Genomic DNA, 25,728 nt, shown 5'->3' with positions numbered 1-25,728 from the left:
AAAAGAAAAGAGGAGAGCTTTGCCCTAAATCTGCACAAGTACAATTTTTTGACTGGTTGTAGTCCCAGATGGTAAGCAAATACTTTACCCATGAACAGTCTCTTTTATTGGTCTTGTTCCTTAACTCAAATACATCCCACATCCACTCAAGTCACTGAACTGACAGAAGCATTACAATGCAACAATTAAGCCAGCTGTGGAGGCAGGTTCCCTCCTGTTTAAATCCTGTTCTCCCACTTAGTAGCTTGGTGACATTTTTTTTTTATTTTTTCAGTGTTCCAAGATTCATTGTTTATGCACCACACCCAGTGCTCCATGCAATACGTGCCCTCCTTAGTATCTACCACCAGGCTCACCCATCCCCCAACTCCCTCCCTTCCAAAACCCTTAGTTTGTTTCTCAGAATCCAGTCTCTCGTGCTTTGTCTCCCCCTCCGATTTACCCCAATTCACTTTTCCTTTCCTTCCCCTAATGTCCTCCATGTTGACATTTTTGACATATTTTTACCCCTCCCTCTCTCTGGTGACTACTTTCCTCATCTGTAACATGGGGATAATAGCACCTACCTCACCAACTGATAAACTCATTGCTGAGTGCCCTAAAGTGATTATTAACATTGAGAAAATACTGTACCGTCTTACTTAGTTCACAGAATACAGCCAAAAAAGCTAGTTAGGCTACTACTGCGTCTACAGTAATACAGAATACCAGAGCCACACCAGAAAGCACAAAAAGATGATTTATTATTTCTGACAATTGCATAGTAACCTTTAATTTATTCCTAGCATCACAAATCTAAAAGACAACTTTGCTCCTCAATTAAAAACATATACTCTGAAAATTAACAAATTAACTAGGTAGTTTTTAAACATTTAATGATTTATAGAATATCTTAAAAATCTTTGCCAGGCTAGAGATTAGCTTTACCTTTATAAATCTCCACACAAAATGAACAAATCAAGGCAATCAATTTTTCTTTTGTTCTACATTTTTAAATACCACCCTTTGTTTCCTTTGAAAGATTTTCATCCATTCATTCAAAAATATTTTGAGGCTCAACTGCCCATTTAAGACAGAATGAGAGAATTTTAGAAGATCTGAACTAAGCACTATTTTGACTGAACCGAAGCAAGAATTCTATCAGGGTCCTTGTGGGCCTCCCAGTCATGCCCTTCCGCAGATATGGAACCTCATCTTTGTTGGTCATCACACCTGCTATATCTAAATGTGCCCACTTAGGATGAGTCACAAATTCTTTCAGGAATGCTGCAGCTGTACATGCTCCTGCAGACCTAAAGAGAAAGACAAAAATCATTTTTTAACCCCATGTAAACGTTCACTGAACATTTCCATTAAGACTTTCTATTCTCACTAAGTAGCTTCTATGACGAGAGAGCAAAAGTCAAGTTTATGAGATTAAGAGCATAACCCAGAACCACTTTCAGAATATTTATTTTCAGACATAGCTTTAAGCAATAAAGGATCAATTGTAGGTTCCTCTTTCCCATGGTAATGAATTCACCTATTTTTCATTTCTTTCCCTTATGATTTGTTTAAAATGACTTTTAGCTGTAAAAACCTGCAAAATTTTGAGCACCAGATGGAAAAACCTTGCAAATTAAAGACATTTGAAATTAGGGTTTATGAGCACTGTATCAAAAGGAAATTGGCTACACTTTCTGTGAAAGGGCATAAAATTTAAAGCGGTCATTTTGGTAACCAGTGATTGTAAAAAAAAAAGTACTTTTATAGCTCCTTTTACATACCTGTATTTTCCAATGTTATTAACATCAGCAAGTTGGCAATCTACAACTTGTCTCGTATAATGTTCAAAGAGAGGCATCCTCCAGACACGGTCCCCTGTTTCAATACTGGCCTAAAGAAGAAATAGGTATAATAGTTGGAGACTGCAAGAAGTAAGCTCTTGTTAAATTCACAGCACTAAAGTATTCAATGCTGGAAAGCAAGAACTGTTCAGACCTCTAAAACAGGAAACTATGCAACCGGGTCCAGAAACATTTCAGTTAATCGAAAGATTTACTAAAGAATTATAAACGAAACCAGGAATGTTATAAAACACCCCACAAATCTGTAGGGCATTTACCCAAATCATCAATTCTTATGGATGTCAATTTACAGTAAGATGGTATTCAGCAGTACATTGACTTTATGGGATTGATTATGCGGAAACAGCCTTTGTGATACTTGTCAGCTCAGAGTGCTAAGGAATACATGTCTGAAACTGCATCACTGAAGACCAGAGCCCAAGACAGGGTGACCTTATGTATTCACATAATCATACACACACTCATTCACATTAATCAGTTACTGAATCTCGACAGAGCACCACCAGGTGTTGGGGCTGTAAGGGCCTACTTAGCCAGAGCGAGCCATTTTGTTGTTTATGCAGTAAACTTAGACTGAACCTGCCCCTTCCCCCCAAGAGGAAAGCGCTTAGAAACAGAACTGGTGAAATACGGCCAAATAGCCCCAATAACAGAGCACAGAGATTAGGACATGTCAGGCTAGGCAAAAATAACAGAGCCCAGATAGAAAGACGTGACTGGCCAGGTGGAAACGTCCAATCAGTGAAAGCGCAGGTATTACCTCCCTACCCGCCAAGGACGTATGCGGCCAGGTGGAGATGTCCAATCAAGTAAAAGTGCATGTATTACCTGCCAAGGAGTGTGAACCCCCGCCTTTTGGGCACCAGACAAAGGCACCAATTCTAGCCAAGGTCACAGGCTGAATTAGATGATTATCATGGGGTAGAATGTAATTCAGTTGGCCACCTCTGTGTGGCCAGGCTCAACCACATGGCCTTTACTCTATAAAAGTTAGTGTGAGGCTGGGAGGGGTCGCCTCTTTGCAAGAGATGGCCCTGGCCGGTCAGTTTGATTCTCGATGCTTGGCACAAAATAAAGCCCTGCTTAACTTTCACTTTGTATCAGTCTCGTCCTTTTGTCTACGGACCCTTTCAGGGGCTACACAGAAATTTAATATCTGAGCCATCAGAAGGCCCAGAGTCTGGTAAAGGAAACAAATACACAGACTGTTTTAATATACTGTGGTCAGAGAGAAGACCCAAAAGTGAAAAGTCAGGAAGCAGCAACAGAAGCTGTTATTTGGAGACATGAGTAAACAGCAGCTGGATCAGCCCCAGTGTTGAAAGCAGCTGCCTCTGGGAAGGTAAGACTGTAGACTGTTGTAGATTGCTGACTGGTACTTAAATGTTCATGCACACGGAACTTTGATTTTTTTTTTTTTAAAGCTTAAATTTTAAAAAATCAGCACTGTAGGTGCTTAATAAAGAGGGACACTGAATGCATTACAGGCCAGAGGAGAGTCCCCTGCCCAGCCTGCACAGAGACAACTGAGCTGAACGTCACAAGGGTTAGGCAGGAAGGGTAAATTTAGGACCATAAACTAACATCACAGATGTATTCAAGGACATTCTGGATTTGTCTCTCAGTGGCAGGTAGTAAGCTCCTGGAGGTACCAGAGGGAGCTCTCTCATTACCAGGCAGATACACAGGGTCTGGAGCTTAGGAAAGAGATGGGAGCAAGCAGCAGAGAGGTGCTAGCTGAAGCCACTGGGTTTCCCCATGAAGAAGGTGGTGGTGGGGAGGCAGGGAGAAGAGAATGTGGTCTAGGGCCGAACACCCACCAAAGGGGAAGAAGAAGGAAAAAACTGACAGAGGCGGCTAAAACAGAAATCAGTGAAGGAGCGAACCAGAGAGATGATAACAGCAGATTGGGGTGTCACCAGGAGACTGGAGTTGCAGGCTGCCTCCAGCCAGTCTAAGTAAGGCTGAGTGGGGTGGGCTGGGGAAAGCTGCAGGCAGTGGGTAAAGGAACTGGGGAGGGGATGATAGGAGCTTGCTGTTTGGAAGAGGTAGGCTAGCTATGAACAGTGTGCAGAAGGCATAGAGCATAGCAGTCAGAAGACGTCCTTATCACCACCCACAAATGGACAAGCCCTACTTAGTCACAGCCAGCATTCACTAAAGGTCATCCCTTCCTTGACAAAGTTGTTCTCATAACATTTTCTGTCGCAGAGAGTCTGCACAATGGCTTCGGTTCTGTGCATCACTTGCACATCATTCTGAGGCCACAGGAGGAGAGGAGAAACATTTTGCAACATTTATAGAGAACCCAAAGCACACTGAATAGAGTGTATTGTATTTTTAATTCAAAGGCAAATCTATGACATAAAAATCACTTTAACCCAGGGGTAATAAAACAGTAAAAATTATTATTCTACTACAACAATTCAATCATATGTCATTTTAGTCTCTACCTATTATTCCTACCTCAAATAGTCTGTTCCACAGCCAGGACGAATTGGTAAAGACCCCAGTGGCACCAGACCCCAAGGCTATGTCCATGGCACCTGCAAGACACAAGGCTTCAGGTCAGTGTTCAGTCTCTCCAGGCATGATGGGTTTCTTTGCTGCTGAAACCAAAACTTCACCCTGTAATTTGATTTTAATATCTGCTTCACTTTCAAAACTAGAGAAGCTTCAGAAATCCTTAATGTATTTAATATCTTCCTACTTTCTCAACTAGAATTCAACTTCAATTATTAAGGAAAGTGTAAAAAAGGAAACAATACCAAATATCACCAGTAACTTCATCCTCAGCATAACCATTACAAGTTTTTAGTATTTCCTTCCAGATTTTTTTCTGAACTTTTAAAAAACGTAATTAAGACCATACTGTTCATGTCCAAGTATGTGTTCTTCCTCTTATGCTTCCTCTTTTAGAAACAAATGTTACAAAATAGTTTTAATGATCTTAAAAGTCCATCAGGTAGAAGGTATCAAAATTCACTTCCTATGGGACATTTAGGCATCTCGAATTCCTCAACATTTTTAATCACATCTGTAAATATCTGCTATTTAGATTCTCTGCCCCTTTTTCTTTTTTTGGGAAAAAAGTATTAGTATTTTATCGTAACATATTTGTTTCATCTGCATTTCCTTCTCCAACAAAGGTGCCTCTGTCGGTTAACTTCTCTTTTTACATTTATGTATGTTTTTTTTAAAGATTTTATTTATTTATTTGCGAGTAAGAGAGCATAAGAGAGAGCACAAGCAGGGGGGAGGGGCAGAGGGAGAAGGAAAAGGAAATTCCCCACTGAGCAAGGAGCCTAATGCTGGACTCAATCCCCAGGACCCTGGGATCATGACCTGAGCTGAAGGCAGTTGCTTAGCCAACTGAGCCACCCAGGCGCCCCTATATTAATATACCTTTAAAAATCAAGTTAAAAATCCAGACTTTCAGGTTCTTTGCAGGCACACATTCCTGAATGTCAATCACAATTAGGTGCTGCAGCTCAGCACCTCCTCTAGTTCTGGTACCAGCTCCCAACAGTTTCCTTTGTTACTCCCCTGGCCCTGTGCAAGCTCTGGGACAGGGATCATGTTTGATTCCTAAGTATGTGCTGAGGGCCTAGCACACTGGAGCTCAGTATTTATGCAAAAGGAAAGCAAACCCCACTATCTTTCAGTAATAGGACACTCCTGGAACATCAGAGGAGACACCACGGAAGATGAAGGAAAATTTATAGTTTTCACAAGTCATGTCCAGGTTGCCTTTTTTTTTTTTTTTAAAGATTTTATTTATTTGACAGAGAGAATGAGTGAGAGGAAACACAAACACGGGGAGCTGAAGCAGGAGGAGTAGGGTCCCTGCTGAGCAAGGAGTCCGATGCAGGGCCTGATCCCAGGACCCCAGGATCACAACCTGAGCCGAAGGCAGACACCCAACAACTGAGCCACCCAGGCACCCCGCCAGCTTGCACCTTAATCCTTAAGTATAGCTTTGCATGGTGGCTTCTCATGCACTGCTTATTAGCATCTCCCCCAACAAAAATGGATAGTTGGAAATACAATTATATACACTGTTTTGTAGACTTTTTTTTTTAAACAATAAACAAAACTTCCCATATCCTCCCATTTCTTTGAAGTTGGCATCACTGGTTGTAGGACACGCAGTGAGTGATCCCCTAGATTTGCATGTCTGTGGGTAAATAATTTGCACACATCTCTGACTTAAGGAATACAGCAGAGAGCCATCATTTCATTCTGTTTATCTTGGCTAACCCCACCAGCCACACACACACCACAATTACACAGACTCTCCAGGGAAGGGAGCAACTCGTAAGAAATCCATTCCTGTGTGTCACGAGGGCACTGAATTGTATATTTTCTCCAAAAGTCACAAAAAAATTACATTAATAGTTGGTTAATCATAAGGGATGTCAAACCATTGATCATTTAAAACAAAAAGTAGTGACCCATTTGTAAAACCCTGTGATTCTGCATGACATTTGGGCAGCTCTGTCTGTCTGGTCATCTGTTCCTCAAGGTTACTCTTCTACCTCCCAATTCTCTCTCAAGCCTATCCACATCTCCCTACTCCTAGTGCTACCATCATCATCCACAAACTGGACTGCAGTAATAATGGTCTTAAAAACCAACAACAACATAAACTACTGGGAATTTCCAAATACACATGAAGAAAACAGTATAATAAATGCAGATACCTATTAATCAGCATCAGCAATTACCAACTTCTGGGCAAACCTGTTCCATCTACACCCCCTGCCTGACAGATTATTTTGGAGCCACCTGCACATACTGTAACATTTGTCTGTAACATACACTCATGCATCTACATACACACACACACACACACACACACACACACACACATGCATCTACAAGAGTCAACAAGCACACTGCTCACTAACTAGCTGGCCTGCCAGTCCCCTCAGGCCCTTCTCCAGGGCATTCTGCACACTACCAGCACCGGCCCTTTCTCGGCACAAACATGATCTTACTGTCCCCATAGCTTCCTGCTGCACTTAGGCTCAGGACAAACCCCAGAAACACGTCAAGGCCAAGCTGGGGTCCGGTGCCTCCTAATGCTGGCCTTGTGTACCCACCCCAGTCACACTGTGCTCTTCCCAGTCCCGTTTGCCATTATCCTCACACGCCCCTAAGTGAAAGGCGCCCTCCTCTGAGATGCTCTTCCTTCCCTCCTCCACCCAGCGATGCTTCCTCTTTCAGATCCCAGCTCAAGCAGCAGTTCTCAGCAAGATGCCCCATCTTCAAGTAAGAATGTGATATCCTCTACTAAAGCAGTAGATGTAAATATTTAATATGATCCCAGTTGAGATCAAGGCTCTAAAGCTGATTTCATTACATTCTTTAGAAAATGCTCTATTTTCTACATACAATGACAGAACTGCTACCATCACCAATTTCAGAATTACCAATAGCAGGGACCTACTTTCCGTATTCTTTTCCAAGGCCCATATGGAGCCAAAGGTGCTAACTGATCAAGTTATCAGAATTGTTATAGTCCCACAGAAGAATCAAAACTCCAAGGAAGGTGCTGATGTCACCACTCTCTTTTGATCCTAAATCACAACCTGCATGAAGAAAATGAAAAGAGGCAGCACTACTGAATGGCCATCCCCTGAAAAAGCCACGGCTTTTTGGTACAGGCCTGCCTTTTCAAGGATAGTGGACACTGGTTTAATGTCTGCCAGGTCAGGGCCATCACCCTGTATCATCTCATCTCATCTGCACAGAAACTCCTCCTGTCAGTGAGGCATTATTATACCGTTTTTTACAGATGAGACAACTTTGGCCTTGTCCAAAATCACATGCTATTATCTTGGTTAACATGTTTATCTTCTTGGTCTTGCAAGACCAATTTAAGATCAGGGCCTCCATCTCTAAAGACTGTGTACTTCCTCCCAACATGAACCTGGGGTTGTAAAGTGTTTCTTATTCTCCCCTTTGATCACAGCAACTAGAACTCAGAAGGGGCTCTGTGGGTGTGTGGGGAACTTCAGCCAGGCCAACACCCGGGCAGTGTAAAGGCTCACCCCCCATCCTGGGGCCAACTTTCCCACCCTCAGACTAGGGGGGAAAAAACGGGAAGGGATGGGGGCTATGATTTATTTACAGAAAAGGTATACTACCACCCACCTCACCACTGCCCCCCAACCACCAGACTCAGCACCCCCAACCTCCAGCTCCCCTTTGCTAAATCAAGCAGGGAGAAAGAAGACCACAAAAATACTGTAATGCTGGCTTTAAAAAAAAAAAAAAAAGACTCCTAGCAAATGTATGCACTCTTGTTAGAGCTCCATAAAAGGAAAAACATGAATTGATTTCTGCTATAATAAAGGCTCACATGAGCGGAGGACAAATTAAACCCAAAAGATTTTTTTTTTTAATCTGAATTTTAATCTTAAAAGAGGCAGCGACAGAAACAGAATGAACCCTGGAAAGAGAACGGTTAGATGAAAGACCACTACTATTGGCCACCTGCAGCAAAGCAATGCCTATTGTCGTCCCTCAGGAAATGAGTTCAGAACTCACAGACCCAGTGGGCTACTCGCCTTCCTTTAGCCAATGTCTGCCACACGCAGGGGGCTGAGTTAAAGAGGCTTCCTAAAAACTCCTCCAGAACTCCACTACTCTGCTAGGGTAACACGGGCATCCTAGGTACAGTGCCGCAAGGGGGGTCAGGTAACTTGCCCAGGGCTGAAGGGCTGTAAGAGGCCCAGCAGGGGACAGCAAGCTGATCTGGACATTACGCCTCACTGCCTCTGTTAAAGGAGGACCTTCCCACCCCCCCGCCATGTTTTTGTTTATAACAAGTACAAAAAGTTCAGAAAACTCAGCTAACATCAGATACACTGCGATTAATACAAACAGCTCCTGATTTGGGGATCTATCACTAATATCTTCAGATCTGTATCAAACAGCATTCATACCACAAAACATCTCAAGTCATTTGCAGAGGGGACTCTGGATGAGCTGATGTAACCTGCTTGTTATTTTTTCAGAGTTGCAGCCTGGAATGTTTTAAAACAACAAACCTGATGTTTAAAACAGTTGACAGCTGCAGAACAATTCCCCTGGTGAAAGATATTTGAATGCAGGTGGAACAAGCCAACTTTCAGAAAAATCATGCCTTGAGTTACGGTGCACACCCTACGCCAATGAGTGTGGCTTTTTTCAAACAAAGGCAGAAAAAACACACATCTGACCTGTCAGAGTGGCGGCATTTATGATGATCTTTGGGTTAAAGGTGTGTGCATAACAAAGGGCATCAGCCAGAATAAGCCTCCCCTCAGCATCGGTGTTATCAACCTGAGAAGAGAAGGGTCAAAAGAGTTAGGGTCAGAAAACACGTGTCTACAATAGCAACACAAGATACAACACTTCAAGTTAAAAGTGAGGAAAGCGAGTGTGGCACTTGCCAGAGTACCAAAAACATACGTATACTTCAATTAGAATAGAAATCTATTTAATCTGAAGAGCAAATATTATTTAATAATCCCTGTACACAGAGCTGATGCCCAAATGCTCATGACTTTGGAAGCAGAAATAAATAGAAAATGTCCAGCCCACTGTACCAACAAGTACGCAGCAGGACCAAGGGAAAATTTCAGAATTTTCTGAAGACAGAGACTAACGAGTTTGGAAGGTTACAGTGAGGCAGCGGTCCAGCTCTCCAGGCAGGAGGAACCCTTGCAACTTCAGCAACTTTGTAAAGTTGTTTCAAGTAGGCTCCACGTGGACCCAGCATGGAGCCCAACATGGGGCTTAAATCCATGACCCTGAGATCAAGACCTGAGCTGAGATCAAGTCCCTTCTTTTAAACAGTGGCCAGGCATTAGGGGCAGTGTGTGCACGCATGCAGGTGCCCCAGCAGAAGACCCTGCAGCCACATCCCTGGGGGTGCAGAGTCCATGACTCAGGACGGTGTGCTCCACCCGAACACCAAAAGGGAAGAAGTTAATCATGCATGGCACAGGTCAAGCTCTAGAAAACTGCTCACACTCTTCCTGCCTGGCCATGCTGTGCAAGGCTTGCTGCAGATGTGTGGTAATTTGTGTGCATGGTTTACAGGAGGAAGAGTAAGATAGAGAAAATACTTTTAAAATTCCCATGAAGAAATACTTCTGACTTTGTATGAAAATTTGTATGAAAAACTCCCTGCAGTGAAGATACCACCCTCCCCTAAATGGAGCCCATGCTCCGCTTCCATTCAAGGTGTGCTTATGTGGTGACTGGAGGTTCCTCTAGGATCACCAGAATGGGCAGGGCTATGTCTGGCATTCACACACCTGTATGGTCTTCCCGTTCTTGGCTTTGACGACATCCCCAGGCTTGTTCGCTCTACCACTGGGCATATTTTCACAAAGAGGGGCCAAACCTATTGGAAAACCATATATGAAGGAACATGGAATGTGCTGGGTCCACACTCAACACCCAATGGACCCAGGCCACTGGTGGGCCGTCAGAAGTATGCCACAGTCACCCAAGTGATCAAATGTAGCATCACCAAGGACCCGACTGACATCGTGTGCACCAGTCACAGGAAATGCATGTGTTTAATGAAAGAGTCTAGCCAAATAATCCAAATTGTGGACCACCACAAGACAAGCCTGAACTCTTCAAAACTGCCAATACCAAAAAGGAAGAAAAAGGGCAGAAAACACATTTTGGATCAAAAAAACAAAAAAAACAAAAAAAAAAAACAGGGACCTGGAAACTACATAAATGTGTGATCCTTAACTGGCTCTTAGGTTTCAAAAATAAAAACGAGTGTGTTTGTGTGTGTACACAAAATGAACATTTTTGTAGACAACTGGGAAGTCTGAATTAGATGACTGTATCAATCCCTGGGAATGATAATGGTATGGTCATTCCACAGGATGTCCTTGTTCTTAGCAGACAGACACATGCTGAAGCATTCGGGAGTGACATGGCATGTCCGCAACTTACTTTTACAAAACAAGACTAGGATACTGGCAGGGAAGGGGGAGGGTGCATGTGAGACAGACCTAACGGATGTGACACCTGGGAAGTCATTAACCAAAGCCTCCCCCCATCCCCACAGTCCTCTGAAACATGGCAAACTCCCAGCATTGTGTCTGGCATCTGGAGCTCCACGAAGAGCTGCTGCGGACTGAACGCTTTTTCTGTCTCACGCATTTTCTATACATTGTGCCTCATAATCAGCCACAGCCCCTATGAGACAATCATTGCATATGCCAGCAATGCCCTTCCACCCTGACGACTGAGCATTTTTCACTGGAGTAAATCACAGACTTGACATTATGTGCCCCTGCCTGCTAAATGCTTTTTGCAGATGTACCAAAAAATCAATTCTAGCTACAGCCCGTGACTGCAAAACACATTTAACTCAATCAGTTCAGACAAGACAACACTTAGCTCAACAGCTTCTGCTTGATGAAAACCATTTCTTGGTCTTTTCAGGTTAGAGGAAACCATGTCTGCTGTCTGTTCTGTCAGACTCCCCAGGGCACCCCCTTTTGCCCCCTCACCTATGATGTTAATGGGCAGGTTCAGCTTGGCAGCAGACACGATGGCCGAACAGATTGTGGCAGCTCCTCCCATGTCTGCCCTCATGAGGTCCATATTTGCAGAGGCCTTGATGGAGATGCCACCACTGTAGGAGAAAAGGACAGTGTGCAACATCAGTGGCAACAAAGAGGACCCAAATCACTTCCTTAAGAGTGAATATATAAACAGAGGCACTATCTCCTTTGCAAAGAAAATTCAAATTTCTGAATTGAGAATCCAAATGATTTCAACATTTTAAAAGAAGATATTGCAAACTTTGCAAAAATATAAATGGGTCTCTTAGCTCATTTTATTTCTTTTTGAATGAAATGTAAGTCGTGTCAGTGGAAATATTACTATATCATGCGATCTGCGCTGCTCAAATCCCATCTCTGTATTTGCCCATTAACTCCTAACACCCACACAGACTTGTTTTTTCAGCAAATTTTATGAATTGATCAACTTATTGAACCTGAGGGTCAAGAACTGTTAGGAAAGCAAAGCCAACAAATTCAGAAAACTGGAAGGATCTCCTTCAAGCTATGCGACAGAGGGACACCCCTAAGGTGTGTTTCATCCTGCTGATGACAAAATACAACCTGAATCAGGCAGACGCACAACGAAGATGCTCACCCAGGGGCGCCCGGGTGGCTCAGTTGGTTAGACATCTGCCTTCAGCTCAGGTCATGATCCCACGGTCAAGTCCCCCACCAGGCTCCCTGCTCAGCGAGGAGCCTACTTCTCCCTCTCTCCCCCTGTACCCCTGCTCATGCTCTAACACTCTCTCTCAAATAAATAACTTCTTTAAAAAAAAGAATGAACAAAAGAAAAAACATGCTCACCCAAAGCCTTAAAGACAATGCTCAAATGTGGGGTTTCAGTTTTAGCAAAAACCCAAACTACTCCCCCAAACAGGTTTAACTACGTAGTGACTTCCCTGCTTCCAGTCTACAAGAGTGCAGAAACTTGCTTCAGGGGCTGGGCTTGGGGCCCAGGCTCCAGCTGTTGGGTTCTGAGACCTGCTGCCAACCTGCCCTTGTGAGTCCAGAGTCTACTCCCTGCACGGAGGTCTGCTTTCCTTAGAGATCAAGTCCTAATTCTCATTCACCTCAGAAGCACCTGATAATGGGATGGCTGTCAATTACACCTAAAATTAAAGATGATCCACTGGCTCAGAATAAGGAAAGAAACACACTCTTGGTTCAAGAAGTCCACAGAGAATCCCAAGGTGGCGGGGGAGCAGGGAACACACCAGTACATGAGGTCGTTCTGTCTACTCACTCTTACTCTCCATGAGCAGGACTATGCATAGTTCAAAGTAACCGCCAATCAAAAAGCAGCAGTTATCACTGCGCACCTTTTAGATCCCTCTCAAATCCATCCGTTTTTCTTCTATTGCATCCATCCTGGTGAGGCCACCATCATGTCACTGGGGTGTTTGCCATGGCTGCTGTAAATCAGGTCTCCCTGTATCAGTCTTACCCCCCTCATTTTATTCCTCACAGAACTACCTTTTTTACCAAAATAAAAAATACCTACCTCAACAAACATCCTGGTAGCCTTTGTGTGTGTGTGTGTGCGCGCATGTGTGTGTGTGTGCGCGCGTGTGTGTGTGTGCGCGCATGTATGTGCATGTAAAAAATGGTAAGCTAATTCTAAAACTGGTATGTAAATGCAAAGGATGCAGCTAATGTACTTTTGAAAAAAAAAAAAAAAACCAGCAAAGCTGGAGAACCCATATATCACTATGTATCAAGACAAAGCTGTACTCACTAGATACTTGGTCGCAAGGTCCTGGGGGAAGGACAGAGAGGCCAGAGTTAGGCCCACAATAATATGGCCAACTGATTTAACAATGGTGCAAGGTAGTTTAACGGAGAAAGGATAGTCTTTTAAACAAAGTTTTGCAACAAATACACATCCATATGGAAAGAACAAAAAGAAAACCACAAGTTTTCGACAGCATGCACAAAAAATCAAAATGGATCATAGCTTTCAATGTTAAAACCCTAACACTTACAGAAGAAACAGGCTTTCCTTAGCTAGAAACCCTTCAGTTACTTCAATTATTCTTAGAGCAAAGTCCAAAATGCAACTGGGCCCAGAACCACCCAGCTCTGCCCACCTCTCCAGCGACTGTGTGCTTCCTTCCCTGCTACACTCTGCTGGAGCCACTCTCCCATCCCTCAGGGCCCGGAGTTCCCTCGTCCTTCCCACCCTGCAGCCTCCACCAGGCTCTTCCCTGCCCTACTCCCTGCTGCACTAACTCCTCCTACCATTCCCACCTTTTTTTTTTTTTCTTTAAAGATTTTATTTATTTATTTGACAGAGAGAGAGAGAACACAAGAAGGCAGAGCAACAGGCAGAGGGAGAAGAAGGCTCGACTCCAGGACCCTGGGATCACGCCCTGAGCTGAAGGCAGCTGCTTAACCGACTAAGCCACCCAGGCACCCCTACCATTCCCATCTTCAGCTAAACCTGTAACTCCTTTAAGGAAGCTTTCTCTAAACCCAAAGACTACGTCAGGTTTCCTTGCTAAATTACTCTCATAGCACAAATTCAAGTATGGATTTGTATTAACCATAAGTTTCATACTGAGTATTAATGCTCCATCAAGATATTAGCTCCAGACAGCATGAAATCATCACAATTAGCAAGACAATTAAAAACAGCATAACTTTCACTCTAATTTTTATTTGCTATTATGCTTTATGACAGACACGTAAGTCTTATGTCCATGATTGCCTACGGATGTAACTTAAAAATCAATATGCATAATGTGAACAATATGAGCTTGAATCTTTTAGTGATGGGCTACAAAATGTTTGGAGACCAATGCTTTGAAAGAGAGAAGGTGGACCGGCTAACATAAGGAAGACACTGTTGGCCTCCGCTTGCCCGGGCTGGGTCTCACGGCACCTGCAAGCATTCCTGGGAGGACCGCATTCATTCACATTTCAGGCACAGCATCTGAATGGGTGCACACGTGTACTGGGGACACCCAGATTTTATGGATCCATACAAGCATTTTCCAAAGTAGTTTCCATAGACCATGAGTCCCAAGAGAACTAAATTCCCTCCAAAAGGATGCCTAGAAAACACTATCTTCTGTGCCCTGAGAAGTCCTGTAGTTCAAAAACAAACAAAAAAACCCCACAACAAATAGCTCAGGTGTTTTATCTACTTTAGTTTTTGCCCAAGTAATCCTTTTTAACCTTCGTGCTTAATTAGCAGCCCGTGCCTCCCATGGGAAATATGGACCTACACCACCTCCTCCACCTCAGCTTCTCCTAGTTTGGAATAACCAGTTCCCAATTCTAAAAAATACTTATGGTTCAATAAGATTAATGGGAGCTAGACTAGTCGGCTAAAGCAAGCAATCTGAAGCAAGCAAAGGGGCAATGCCATGATCCAAACAGCTGTCTCCCATTATTCCCATGAAGGAGCTTTAATATCCACACAGGAAAATCAAAGCCTACGGTGGAAAGATCTTAAGTCATTTTCAAGACAAACATGAGTTTGACATCCGACTCTATGAATGAGTGATGGGGCTCTGAGCAAATTACTGCACCTCTCCAAGCCATGCTTTCCTCACCTGTAGAAGGTCTGCCTAACTCCTAGGAGTAAGATCAAGGATCACACATGTAAGATGCCTAATAGACTCTCTGAGACACAATAAGCATTTTACAAATGGTAGCTTAATATATTTAAAGTAACATATAAGCCTGGACCAGACACCACGCTTGTGAGGCAAACTTTAAATAAACGATACAAGTACATACAGCGCATTCACCAAATGCAAAGCACAGAGACATAAAGAAGTACCTGTCAAAGGTAATTCCCTTCCCAACGAACACCAGGGGTGCTTCGCTTGCATTGGGGCTGCCTTTGTAGTGAATTTCCAAGAAGACAGGAGGCTCATCAGATCCTTTGGCCACACTCAGGAATGATCCCATTTCCTGTTCCTCAATCCAAGATTTGGGTCTATAGGGCGGAAAAAGAGAAAAGTCAACATGTTTGCTTATCTCTACTTCAAAATAACTTAGAAATTCTTATGTAAAACTCTTAAAATGTATACACGTGTTAATGCTTCAATTATCATATCCTACTTGCTTTCTGTATATTCTTGGGCCACTTGATTCTGAGCCTGTTTTCTCACCTAAAAAATGAGGCTGAGGCACCTGGGTGGCTCAGTGGGTTAAGCCTCTGCCTTCCGCTCAGGTCATGACCCCAGAGTCCTGGGATTGAGTCCCATGTCTAGCTCCCAGCTCAGCGGGGAGCCTGCTTTTCCCTCTCCTCACTGCTTGTGCTCTCTTGGTATCTCTCCCCCCTGCTCTCTCAAATAAATAAAATCTTAAAACAAAACAAAAAAAAACAAACAACCCAAAAAACGAGGTCAATGATAGATCTGTCAAGACAAGTCACCGAATTACCAAGAGAATTCACCTATAACGTACAATACAATGTGAGTAACAATACAGAGTCAGTAAGTATTTATTGCTTGATTTGTTCCCCCTAATCTACTGATCTCTATCTAAAGATTTCATGTAAGATAAAGTTAGCAAAGCTTTGAGACCATTAAGGATGCAGTTTCTGGGTGCAGTGCTTTATTTTTTGTATTTCTAAAAATGATTCCAAAAACCAACCGATAAAAACAAACAAAAACAAAATCCAACAAAGCTATAGTCCAATGACTGGACTAAAGCATCACAATTCTTTGCGGTTTCGGAGTTGCTGGAATTTGACCTTTTCAACAGTGTCACACTACTTCTCATGGCTTCAACTGCAGTCTGATGTCTGCTTGAAGTGGGAAAACCAGTAATTACTTAACAAACACAGGATCACCAGGGGTGATCCCAATGGGACAGCGTGTAATGCTACCCAGAAAACAGATGCCATATCACAATTCCTGGCAGGTGAGGGGTACAAAGATCTTTGTATTGAATTCTGGCCACAAGAACTAGGCCAGGAGAGAAATCCTACACTCCCAACAGGCAAAGCAGGAAAACACCACACCAAGGAGTGCTCCTCCTACACTTGCCCATCCATTTGTTGCAACTATTAAACGTGAAAGGTATATATATGTATGCTCTTATCCCTGTGTTAAGCCACAAATATTACTTCAGAGAGGGAAGAACATAAAAACAGAAGGGATGACAATGAAAACACCACTTCAAAAGCAGCAAGGTTGTATAACGTGGGTATTTTAACCAGAAACTCCCAGTACTTGACGTACTTTATGAAAGCCCTGGTCTTCTGGAAGTCCCGTCTATACTTCTCTGACTTAGAGCCACCTACACTAGAGCAGGTTTGGTGTTTAACAGTTTAACAGTTAACAGTTTCTCTGTTTAATGGGTTAAACCCTGCCTGCATGACCTGCCTCATCCCTGCCTGAACCTTCCCTTGGCTGGCTCACAAGCCCTGGCAGTTTCCCAAGGGGCCACCGCACACGAGCTTCTACATCTGAAATGCCCAGACCAACTCTCTCTCCATCTGCTAACCTCTGTGCAATCTTCCAGACTCTGCTTAGGCCCCATTTTCATTGGCAAGCCTTTCTGGCTCTCCCAGAACCCTCCTAGACTAGGATCCTCTGCATACCCTCTTTCCCTGCCTATTCCTGCTTATAAGCTCTTCCTTTCTTTGAGGGCAAAGACCACCATCCCCAACCTTTATATGCCAAACACACAGGCACACACAGGAAGTGCCCTCACGGGTGTGTAACCACACAGTCACGTTTGCTAACATAAAACAGCTCTGGTGTCTCCTCAAATAAGAACAGTCTTTGCCAAAACACCTTTATAGAGACTAAAGCTTACCACAGGTTAAATATGGGCCAGCACTTCCAAAAATGTCATCAAGCTCTAAGTCCTTTGTTTTCTATAGATTACACATTTTTATTCACTCTGTCTAGACCACAGGGATTTTCCTGAGAAGTGTGAACTGTGGTCACAATTAAGCACTAAAGAAGCCTTTTAAGTGCAAGCTCCCTTGAGATACAACACTGGACATAAAGAACTATTTAGGTAAAGCAAGTATCTGTTGATACTTTTTAATCCTAAATCCCCCAATGCTCAAACCTGGTTTGCATTTAGGGTTATGGGGAGATCACCAGAGGATAAAGGGAATGGAGGGGCAGGCATTTACATCCCCCAGCCCAGCTGCTGACAACGACCACTCAGGCCTGCTGGGGAACACCAGCTCTGGTAATGAATCTGGGAGTCTACAAGACATAGATTCTCATTTCATACCAACTTATGAATGTTGTGTTCTTTATTTCTGTCAGAAAGAGAAAAAACAGAAGGAGCTCACCCAAAGGAAACATGATACATAAATTCCTCAACAAACAAAACAGTTACCATTTGATCCAACAATTCAATTTCTAAGTACACACACAAGAGACACCAGAGTATGTTCACACAAAAAACGTACACTAACAATCACAGCCCCATTACTCAAAGTATCCAATAGGTAGAAACAACCTAACGTATATCAACTGATGACTGCAAGCTGGGGGGGGGGCGGTGGTGTGAGGGAGAAGACAAACAAAGAGTGCCTGATAATGGGTACAAAGTTGTTTTGGGGATAATGAAAACGTTCTAAAATTGATTGAAGTAATGGTAGCACAACTCTGTGAATACAGTAAAAATCGATAAGCGGCCCCCTTTACATGGTATGTATACTGTATGCTTTGTGAATTGTATTTCAAGAAAGCTATTACAAACACACACACACACACACACACACACACACACACGCACACACACAAACACACAGTATATACTGTGAAGTCAAGGTGCTCGTTCAAAGGCATGAAAAGAACCTCAAATTGAGCCCTTAACCTAGGTTGTCTGTGGCTGCGAGTGGGTCACCTTATCTCCCTGGTCTTGAGTCACTCCTCTGAATACTGAGGGTGCTGGACTTTTAGGAACTCCAACACTCCTACTGAAACACCCTGAGTCTATGATAGGACCCTTCATTACCTGATGTGGACCTCTGTTTTACTACTAGCACTTTTGAGATTCTTCTCAATAATTTCAGCAAATTTAGTTGGCGTCATCTCATTGGCTGGAGTCTCCATCAAGTGGCGTGCCAAGTTCTGCCCAGAAGCAAAGAGGACACCCTTCTGCCAGGCCTCCTGGTCCCCACTGGTGGAAGAAAGCACAAGATCACTGTCAGACAACCTCTCAAGATACTGTGTTGCAGCTAGGAGGGCTCTTACCCTACGAAAACAAAAGGGGAAGACCCCAAGTGCAAAATGGACACACGGGACCTGGATCTTTCTCTGCTTGACTCAGGGTAACAGGTCCCAAGAGCTAGAAAACAGGGCCCTAGCTGAGCCAAGTTAGAGGAGGCAAGCATTTCACATTTCATGTGCATGAAAACGGGTAGACGGATGGGTCTCCAAAGTCCTAACTCTAACACACAAACCCAAGGAAGAGGTTTCCATCGTTCCAACAGCCCACTGTGTCCTCCTTCACTGCAGCAGGGATGAGGCAGCCCCCAGTGCTTGTATGGAGCAAGCACACTCAACAGTCCCGATGTGAAAGTGAAGGCCTTTCTGCCTTCTTTTTGCCCAGGTCAGGGCTCTGAACACAAGTCCACCAAAGGGCAAGGACCAGCTTGCAAAGATAAGATACAGGCATGCGTGTCATGATCTCGGCTCTTCTTAGGCACAACAGGAATAATTTGCCATGTGTTCCACACTTAACAGTGTCTTTCAATCATAAAAGCCCTATGACATTGGCATTACAGCTCTACTAACAAATGAAGAAAGTGAAAGAGAGATTTTGGTCTCTTTGCTGAGGTTACCCAGATAGCAAGTAGGAGAGCCAGGATTCAAAGCCAGGCTGAATGGTAGCAGAGCTCTCATTTCAAACCACCCCCTCATAGATGCCAAACCCCAGGCTGTATCAAGACCCCACTGTCCTCACAGCACCATCTCCTGAAGGTCCCACCTCTGTCTATCCCTGACGGCAGAGGCTTTATCTCCTAGAACCCAGGACAGATAGGGCTGCAATGTAGTAGGTACTCAGTAAGGCTGCTGAAAAATGACTCTCCCCACAAGACCATGAGGGAAAGGACCCTAAGAGCCCTCTATCTGTGTAACCTGGCATCTGACACAGTGCCAGCAGATGCTGGCTAAATGGAAATTATTCACAACAACACTTGCTGGGACCTGTCACCTCATTCCTCCCTCTTCAGAGAGCTGACTTGGTTTGGCTTCCCTGTAACCAGCAAGCATGGAAGAGCCTAGGAAGCCATGGGCTGAAACCTGCACCTGGCGAAAGCCAGGAGCAGAGCTGTAGAGCTGTAATGCCAAATGTTTTACAAATGTCACCACACTTATAAAACAGCTGAGGTGATAAGAGCAGTCCCAGACAAGCTGTGTGATGTGCCCACAGTGAGAAGCAGGCAGCTCCTAACCAAACGCCCCACTATCTGAATGTCAGGAAATGCAAGCCTGATCTTAGTTTTGTTCCAGCACCTTCCATGGAGCTTCGCAGATACAACAACCTTCTTCTTCTGCTTTAGGTCATCATACTCGTAGAGACCAAGCACTGCTCCTTCCGCAGCCGCCTGGGCATCTCCACAGGGATCCACCTCCACAGAAGAGATTTCCAGGTCTTGAACCTGCCTGCACCCCGCTTCAGAAGAACAGAGAAAAACCAGAAAAAATGGAGTCAGTCAGAGGCAACCCAATAGTGGAAGGCAGAGGCATGGTTGTAGGCTGAGAAAACAAGAGATCTGGGGTTCTGATCCCATTGGCACTTGACCTCTCTGAGCGTCCTTCTGTGAAGTGAGCCTGTGTCCACACAGGTAGTGGGAGGACAGACTCACAGATAAAAGGGCTGGCCCGGCCCCTTGTAGAACGGGCCCTCAGAAGCAGCTGCTATTACTGTACAACTTCTGAAACACCAGAATTTCCTGACAAAGCTTTCCAGTCACCTAGAGCTGGCCAGATTAAAAATGGGAGAGGAATGATGACACTGAAATTATATCCACAGAACTGAGTAAAGTCCATTAGTAACAAAGCATTTTATGAAGATCAGGTCAGCAAAAAAAAATCCCAAATAAAAGTTATCAATGAATCACTCAACATGAACTTTGAAAGCAGATTTAACAAGGAGAGATGCTATCCACGGGGCCAAAGATCAATCAAGCTAATGATCACTGCCTCAGCAATGTCTCTCAAAGCATCTCTGACTAGTCTCTGGGTAAAGGCCTCATTCTGCTGCTCAGCCCCTAAGTGACTCAGTGGCATCTACCTCAACGTGTAAACCATGCACGTGGCAAACTGGGACAGATACCTACCTCCGATAATGAGTAAGAAACAAGCACCCCACACTCTGCCCCCATTTCCTTTAATTTTAAGTAAGAGGATTTTACATCATTTAAGCCAAGCAACACCAGGTTTGTATTATAAAAGGGAAAAAAATCCACCATCTGGTAAAAGAGAGCTCTAAGGTCAATAATGCATGAGGCAGTAAGTAAATGGTCGCAAAACCTCCAAACACAAGCTACGGAAATATCAAAATTAAAATTTCAAAAGCTGACCTTCAGTATCTACGTTAAGGCCAGGCATATATGTAAGGGAAACTGAGCATTTGCTCAGGTGAGTGTTTTCTCTGAATGTGGTGGAAGGTAATGACGGATTTAAGCACCAAGCGAGCGGAAAGAGACCATCTTAAAGAGGACATCCTCAAGCCTCTCCATCAACCTTGAACTTCGAAAGTGCAATCACCTGCAACAGCGACTCTGATGTTTTCTTTGCCTTCATGCCAGTTTTCCTGGTCATCGACTCCAGCTGCCTTTCTGCCGAGGCCGACCACCACCACGCTGGGGAAGTCCTGTTCAGCACACGCACAAGATCAACCCCTTCATGTCCTTACAACATCCATTTCCAGTGGGGAAGGGTCTGGGAGCTCCCACACAATTACCTTCACCTCCTCATAGAAACCGCCCCATGAAATTTGGTTATTCTGTTCTATGTTACCCTGTATTCTTGGTAAAACTGTACCATTTGCCTGTTTAGATATGTATGTATGTATGTATTTATTTGACAGACAGCGATCACAAGTAGGCAGAGAGGCAGGCAGAGAGACGGGAAAGCAGGCTCCCTGCTGAGTAGACAGCCCAATGCGGGACTCCATCCCAAGACCCTGGGATCATGACCTGAGCCAAAGGCAGAGGCTTTAACCCACTGAGCCACCCAGGTGCCCCCCATTTGTGTGTTTAAAAGGTAGAGTAAGGATAATCTTGCAAATAATTCTATGTAAGCCTGTGCCACAACTATGGAAACTGAACAAAGAAAGCTCACAGACTGCAACGCAATGATTCTTAACAGCCAACTGTCTCTTCACAATCTTAAGTAATATTTGTGGCTTAACACAGAGATAAAAGCATACACACAATCAAATACCAAATTTTCTGAATGACTGTGTAGTCACAATACTTGGCAGTCAGGAGGGGCTCACCAAGGCTTTGCCAAATAAAAATTTATCCTGATCTCTTACCTCATGAAGACCATAAAAGGTTCGGGTTTTGCCTGCTTTCAGAGGAGGTCCAGATCTAAAACAAGAGGAAATTTTTGTTTTAAAAACTAGTTGTCTCTGCTCCTTTGGAAAGTGACATATATATACCTTTCACATTATTACAATACTCTGCTGCTTCTGTGAATTTGCTGCTTTTATGTTTTCATCAAAATACAGATTTTTCAGATGCAGCACTTCTAATTCTAACTCAAAAATCATTTAGGAAACTTCCACATGGGATTTAGTACATACTTCTTTGAAAACAACTACAGAAAGCAATGCCTTGGTTGGGTAATGGGTGGCTACAGAGGGGGGACAGAGCACTGGATGAAAGCTAGCTCCGAATCTCCCATCCTTCGTAACAGCCAAGCTGACAGCAGTGTTCAGCAGACAGGCTCTTGGGGTGCGTGGGGGGTTTTGTACAGATGGGATAATGGGCAATTTCCAAACAAAGCAGATGGCAAAGATTATAGCCAAAAGACTGGATGCCCTGATGCCACAGCTGACAGTTATCTGTAGGAAGGCCAGGCTATACTGTCCTCTAACAGTGGATTTTGGATTAATGAATTAATTACCGTCTATTGGTGAAGGACTGGGAATTGAGAAGGAATGCAAATTCTGTTACTCCGGTATTAGACAATTACTGCAATTATTAGACTATATTCCAACAGGTTATCTATAATCCAAATAATAGATACTTGCAGTGGCTTTATGCTGACACTTCCCTTTCTGCCAAATGTGGCCAACAGCTCAGAAGGTGCTGGAAAGTCCAATTTTTCTGTACTTCCTCTAAATTATAGCTAATCTGAGTACTCTCAGTAGCAGGCCCCACCCAGATTTACTGAATTAGAATCTGTAGTCTAACTATACCCTCAAGGGATTCACTTGGAGACTCTGAAACTCAAGGCACACCAAGAATGGAGCTGTACCATAAACTGTTTTGAGCTCTAGTCTAGGGACTAGGATGAGTGTGAGATGAGGATATTTGGTACTTCCCAGATCTTTCTGGGTCAGTCTCTCACAATCTGTTTCTGATTTGAAGTGGCCTGACTTCCCAGAACTGCAGACTCACCCCTACTGAAAGGCAAAGTACCAAAGTGCATTCCAGGGGCAAATACTTTCACTTCCACTGAGAAGATAATGGCCAACTGACTTCCGTTCATTTTTACGTACTAACAATAAAGCATTGAAAAAAATTCTCTTTCGATTTCAGGGCATTTTAAAACCTGGAGCCCATAGGTGAATACTTACATGTTCAAAATTTCTCTCAACTTTCCAGACACCAATTTATCGAAATTCTCTCCTGCACTAGTAAACTGTGGCACATCATCTTCTTTGTCTTTACTATAAATTCCTAAAACAAGACCCTGAGAAAGAATAAACAAGAAAAAATAAGTATAATTAGAGATCGCCAGGAGACTCAGAGTTCCCCACGTACCAGAAGAAGCAAATAATTCCACCCAAACTGTGTTCCCCTCAAGGACAAAGCCAAAAAAGAAGTAAGTGCTGGGCAGTCAGCTACACTTACATCCTGCCTAAATGTTCCTGCCAAAGCAAGACTCCCAAGTAGTACCTGTCCTGGGTCTTCAAGGTGCCTCCCAAGAAAGGGCTTTCTTTCACAGCATAAAGGGTTTCCTTTACTTCCAAACAAAGAAGGGCAGAAAGGTGTTTTGTTTAAGAAAACAAGTCTGTTTTTAACCAAGTTAGACCACAAGGGGATTCAGAACATGCCACCCCAAAATATGCCACTTCTTACCTAAAAGCAGGTGAAAAAATTGCCTGTAAGAAAGGTGCTCTCCCTGAACTAAGAGAACATTCTTATCCCCAGAGACTGGGAGTCAGCACCAAAATGGACCCACACAAACAAACCTACTAAAATAACCCTTGTCTTCCATTAATCTCCCCTCTCCATACTTCAGTCACTGTCACAAAATTTCCTGCCCCAGCCCAAGCCCCTCTGTCTCGTCACATCCCAACAATTGCTCATTCTCTGTTTAAAATGGTAATACAGGCTGTCAGGCCTCGAGGCTTATGGGTCTTCATTCTCCTTTCGAAGATTCCCACGTCCACGTAAAAATATCAAACAAATTTTGTACACTTTTCCCTGCTAACCAGTCATACATCCCTTTAATTCCCAGGTCCAGCCACAGAAGCCTGCTGAGTGGAAGGAAGTTTTCCCTTCCCTACAATCTCCAAATGCAAATCTCAGGTATTCTGGGATGCCACCACAGTTAAGCCAATGGCTGCACTTGCCAATACAAATATGCACTCTGGCCGATTCCTAGACTGAGAGAAGGATGCATCTTCACAGAGAGGCAGCAGGGGCAGTAGAGCCCTGGGCCCAGCATTTAGCAGCTTATCGTGTCACGCCTCAAACAACTGAAAGAAGGAAGTCAACCTGGGAATCACTATTTGTCTTTGCAGAGCAATCTTTAACTTTAAAATGTTTTCTGCCTTACAGAAACGCTGTGAGGTGGAAAGAACACGTACTCTTCTTCCCACAGACCAAGAGAGAGAAGAAACCTGGCCCATGTCCACGAGAACTGAGCAAAAATCTTGATTCCTTCTCTGACAATCTCACCACCTTTCCACAAAATCACACTGGTACTTGGAGCAAACTGTTCTTTCTCTTCTTCATCAAAAAGATAACTCTTCTTTGGTGTAAATTTTCCAGATTCTCATTTTCCTAAGATTGCCCATTGCCCAGAATTCGGTGGAACCAAGTGGGGAACTAAGGACACAGGACCCAGCTGTCACCTGGAAAGGATGTTGCACAGTACTGGAAAGAACACAGGACAAGGCAACTGGTCCCCCTGCCACCTGCGGCACCGCTGGAGGCCTGAGCTCAGTCCCTATCTAGAATATTCCTTGCCAGACAAAGCCATTTTCTTCTGGTCGGTCCTTAAGCATGATACCCAAGCTGTGGCTTCTTCCACAGAACCATTCAACTTTCCAGATCCTCCACATCCCAATAGGGACCTTCATAATTTTTTTTTACTTCAATTAGATGGAAAACGCTTTTCTCCTGCAAGACGCTCTCCTTCTAATTTCAAAAAGATATGGGTCCCTGTGCAAAGCCCTTTTCCCTAGAGAGACGCTATTTTTCCTCTAGAAACTCGGGCAATTAATTTAGTCCCGGAGGAGCTGTTGTCCTGGCCTTCCACTTCAAGGGAGACTTGGGGGGGGGGGGTGAGTGGAGCCCGAGACCTGCCGCCTCTGGGACCTTAGAGGACGCTGCACCTCACCATACGCGGGCTCTGTCCTAGCTACGGTGGCAACACCACCGGCACTGTCCTTTCCTGTGGCACAGCGCGGGCTAAACAAAACAAGGACTCAGGACACGGCACAGAGTGCGAGCTCAGAACACGGTGGCCGCAGGTATCACTCTCTCTCGGCCGGAGTTCGGAACCTAGCCCTCTCCGCCGCTCCGCACCCCCCCCCCCCCCCCACCAAGCAAAGGATGGAAGAACGGACACCCTCCGCAAACAGCTTGGGGGATGGGCAGCCCAACGCCACCTGCCCGGGCGAAAGCCCAGCTCGGCAATGCCAGGGAACTTTCGAGCCGGGTTTTCGAACTTGGCGCAGAAGCCAGACACCGCGATCTCGACCACCCCTCGAAGCTCCGGTCGCCCGGAGCGGGGCTCCCGTGACGGCCTCTCACCTTCGTCATGTCTGCGGCGGCGAGACCCCGTGCCCAGAAATGCTTCACGCCCAGACGTCGGAGGACGACTCGCCCAGCAGCCGGAAGGGGCAGCAAGAACATCTTCCCAGCTCAGCCCCAGCGCCGCCCTCCA

General features: G+C 44.3%; 1 protein-coding gene across 1 annotated transcript; it reads right to left on the bottom strand.

The window, feature by feature from the left end:
- Nucleotides 1-723: 723 nt before the first annotated feature.
- LAP3 (leucine aminopeptidase 3) lies at nt 724-25,728 on the bottom strand. Its single transcript, XM_059381465.1, has 13 exons — nt 25,596-25,728; nt 23,186-23,301; nt 21,917-21,971; nt 21,145-21,250; nt 19,888-20,047; nt 18,383-18,547; nt 15,228-15,386; nt 11,384-11,508; nt 10,160-10,248; nt 9,077-9,179; nt 4,314-4,393; nt 1,767-1,876; nt 724-1,292 (listed from the first exon to the last, which is right to left on the bottom strand). Exons 1-13 carry the CDS (start codon nt 25,695-25,697, stop codon nt 1,103-1,105), a joined length of 1,560 nt encoding a protein of 519 aa, XP_059237448.1. The 5' UTR covers nt 25,698-25,728; the 3' UTR covers nt 724-1,102.

This window comes from Mustela nigripes, chromosome 1 (genome assembly GCF_022355385.1).
Source record: "Mustela nigripes isolate SB6536 chromosome 1, MUSNIG.SB6536, whole genome shotgun sequence".
Classification (NCBI taxonomy): domain Eukaryota; kingdom Metazoa; phylum Chordata; class Mammalia; order Carnivora; family Mustelidae; genus Mustela; species Mustela nigripes.
This window is presented reverse-complemented; position numbering and strand designations above follow the sequence as displayed.

Excerpts from the sequence above, each read along its gene's own strand:
- LAP3 (XM_059381465.1), bottom strand. The coding sequence starts at position 25,697 with ATGTTCTTGCTGCCCCTTCCGGCTGCTGGGCGAGTCGTCCTCCGACGT. Across the intron at positions 10,249-11,383 it reads CCTGCCCATTAACATCATAG|GTTTGGCCCCTCTTTGTGAA; the intron begins GTGAGGGGGCAA and ends GTTTTCCAATAG. Across the intron at positions 1,877-4,313 it reads TGTGGAACAGACTATTTGAG|GCCAGTATTGAAACAGGGGA; the intron begins GTAGGAATAATA and ends TTTCTTCTTTAG.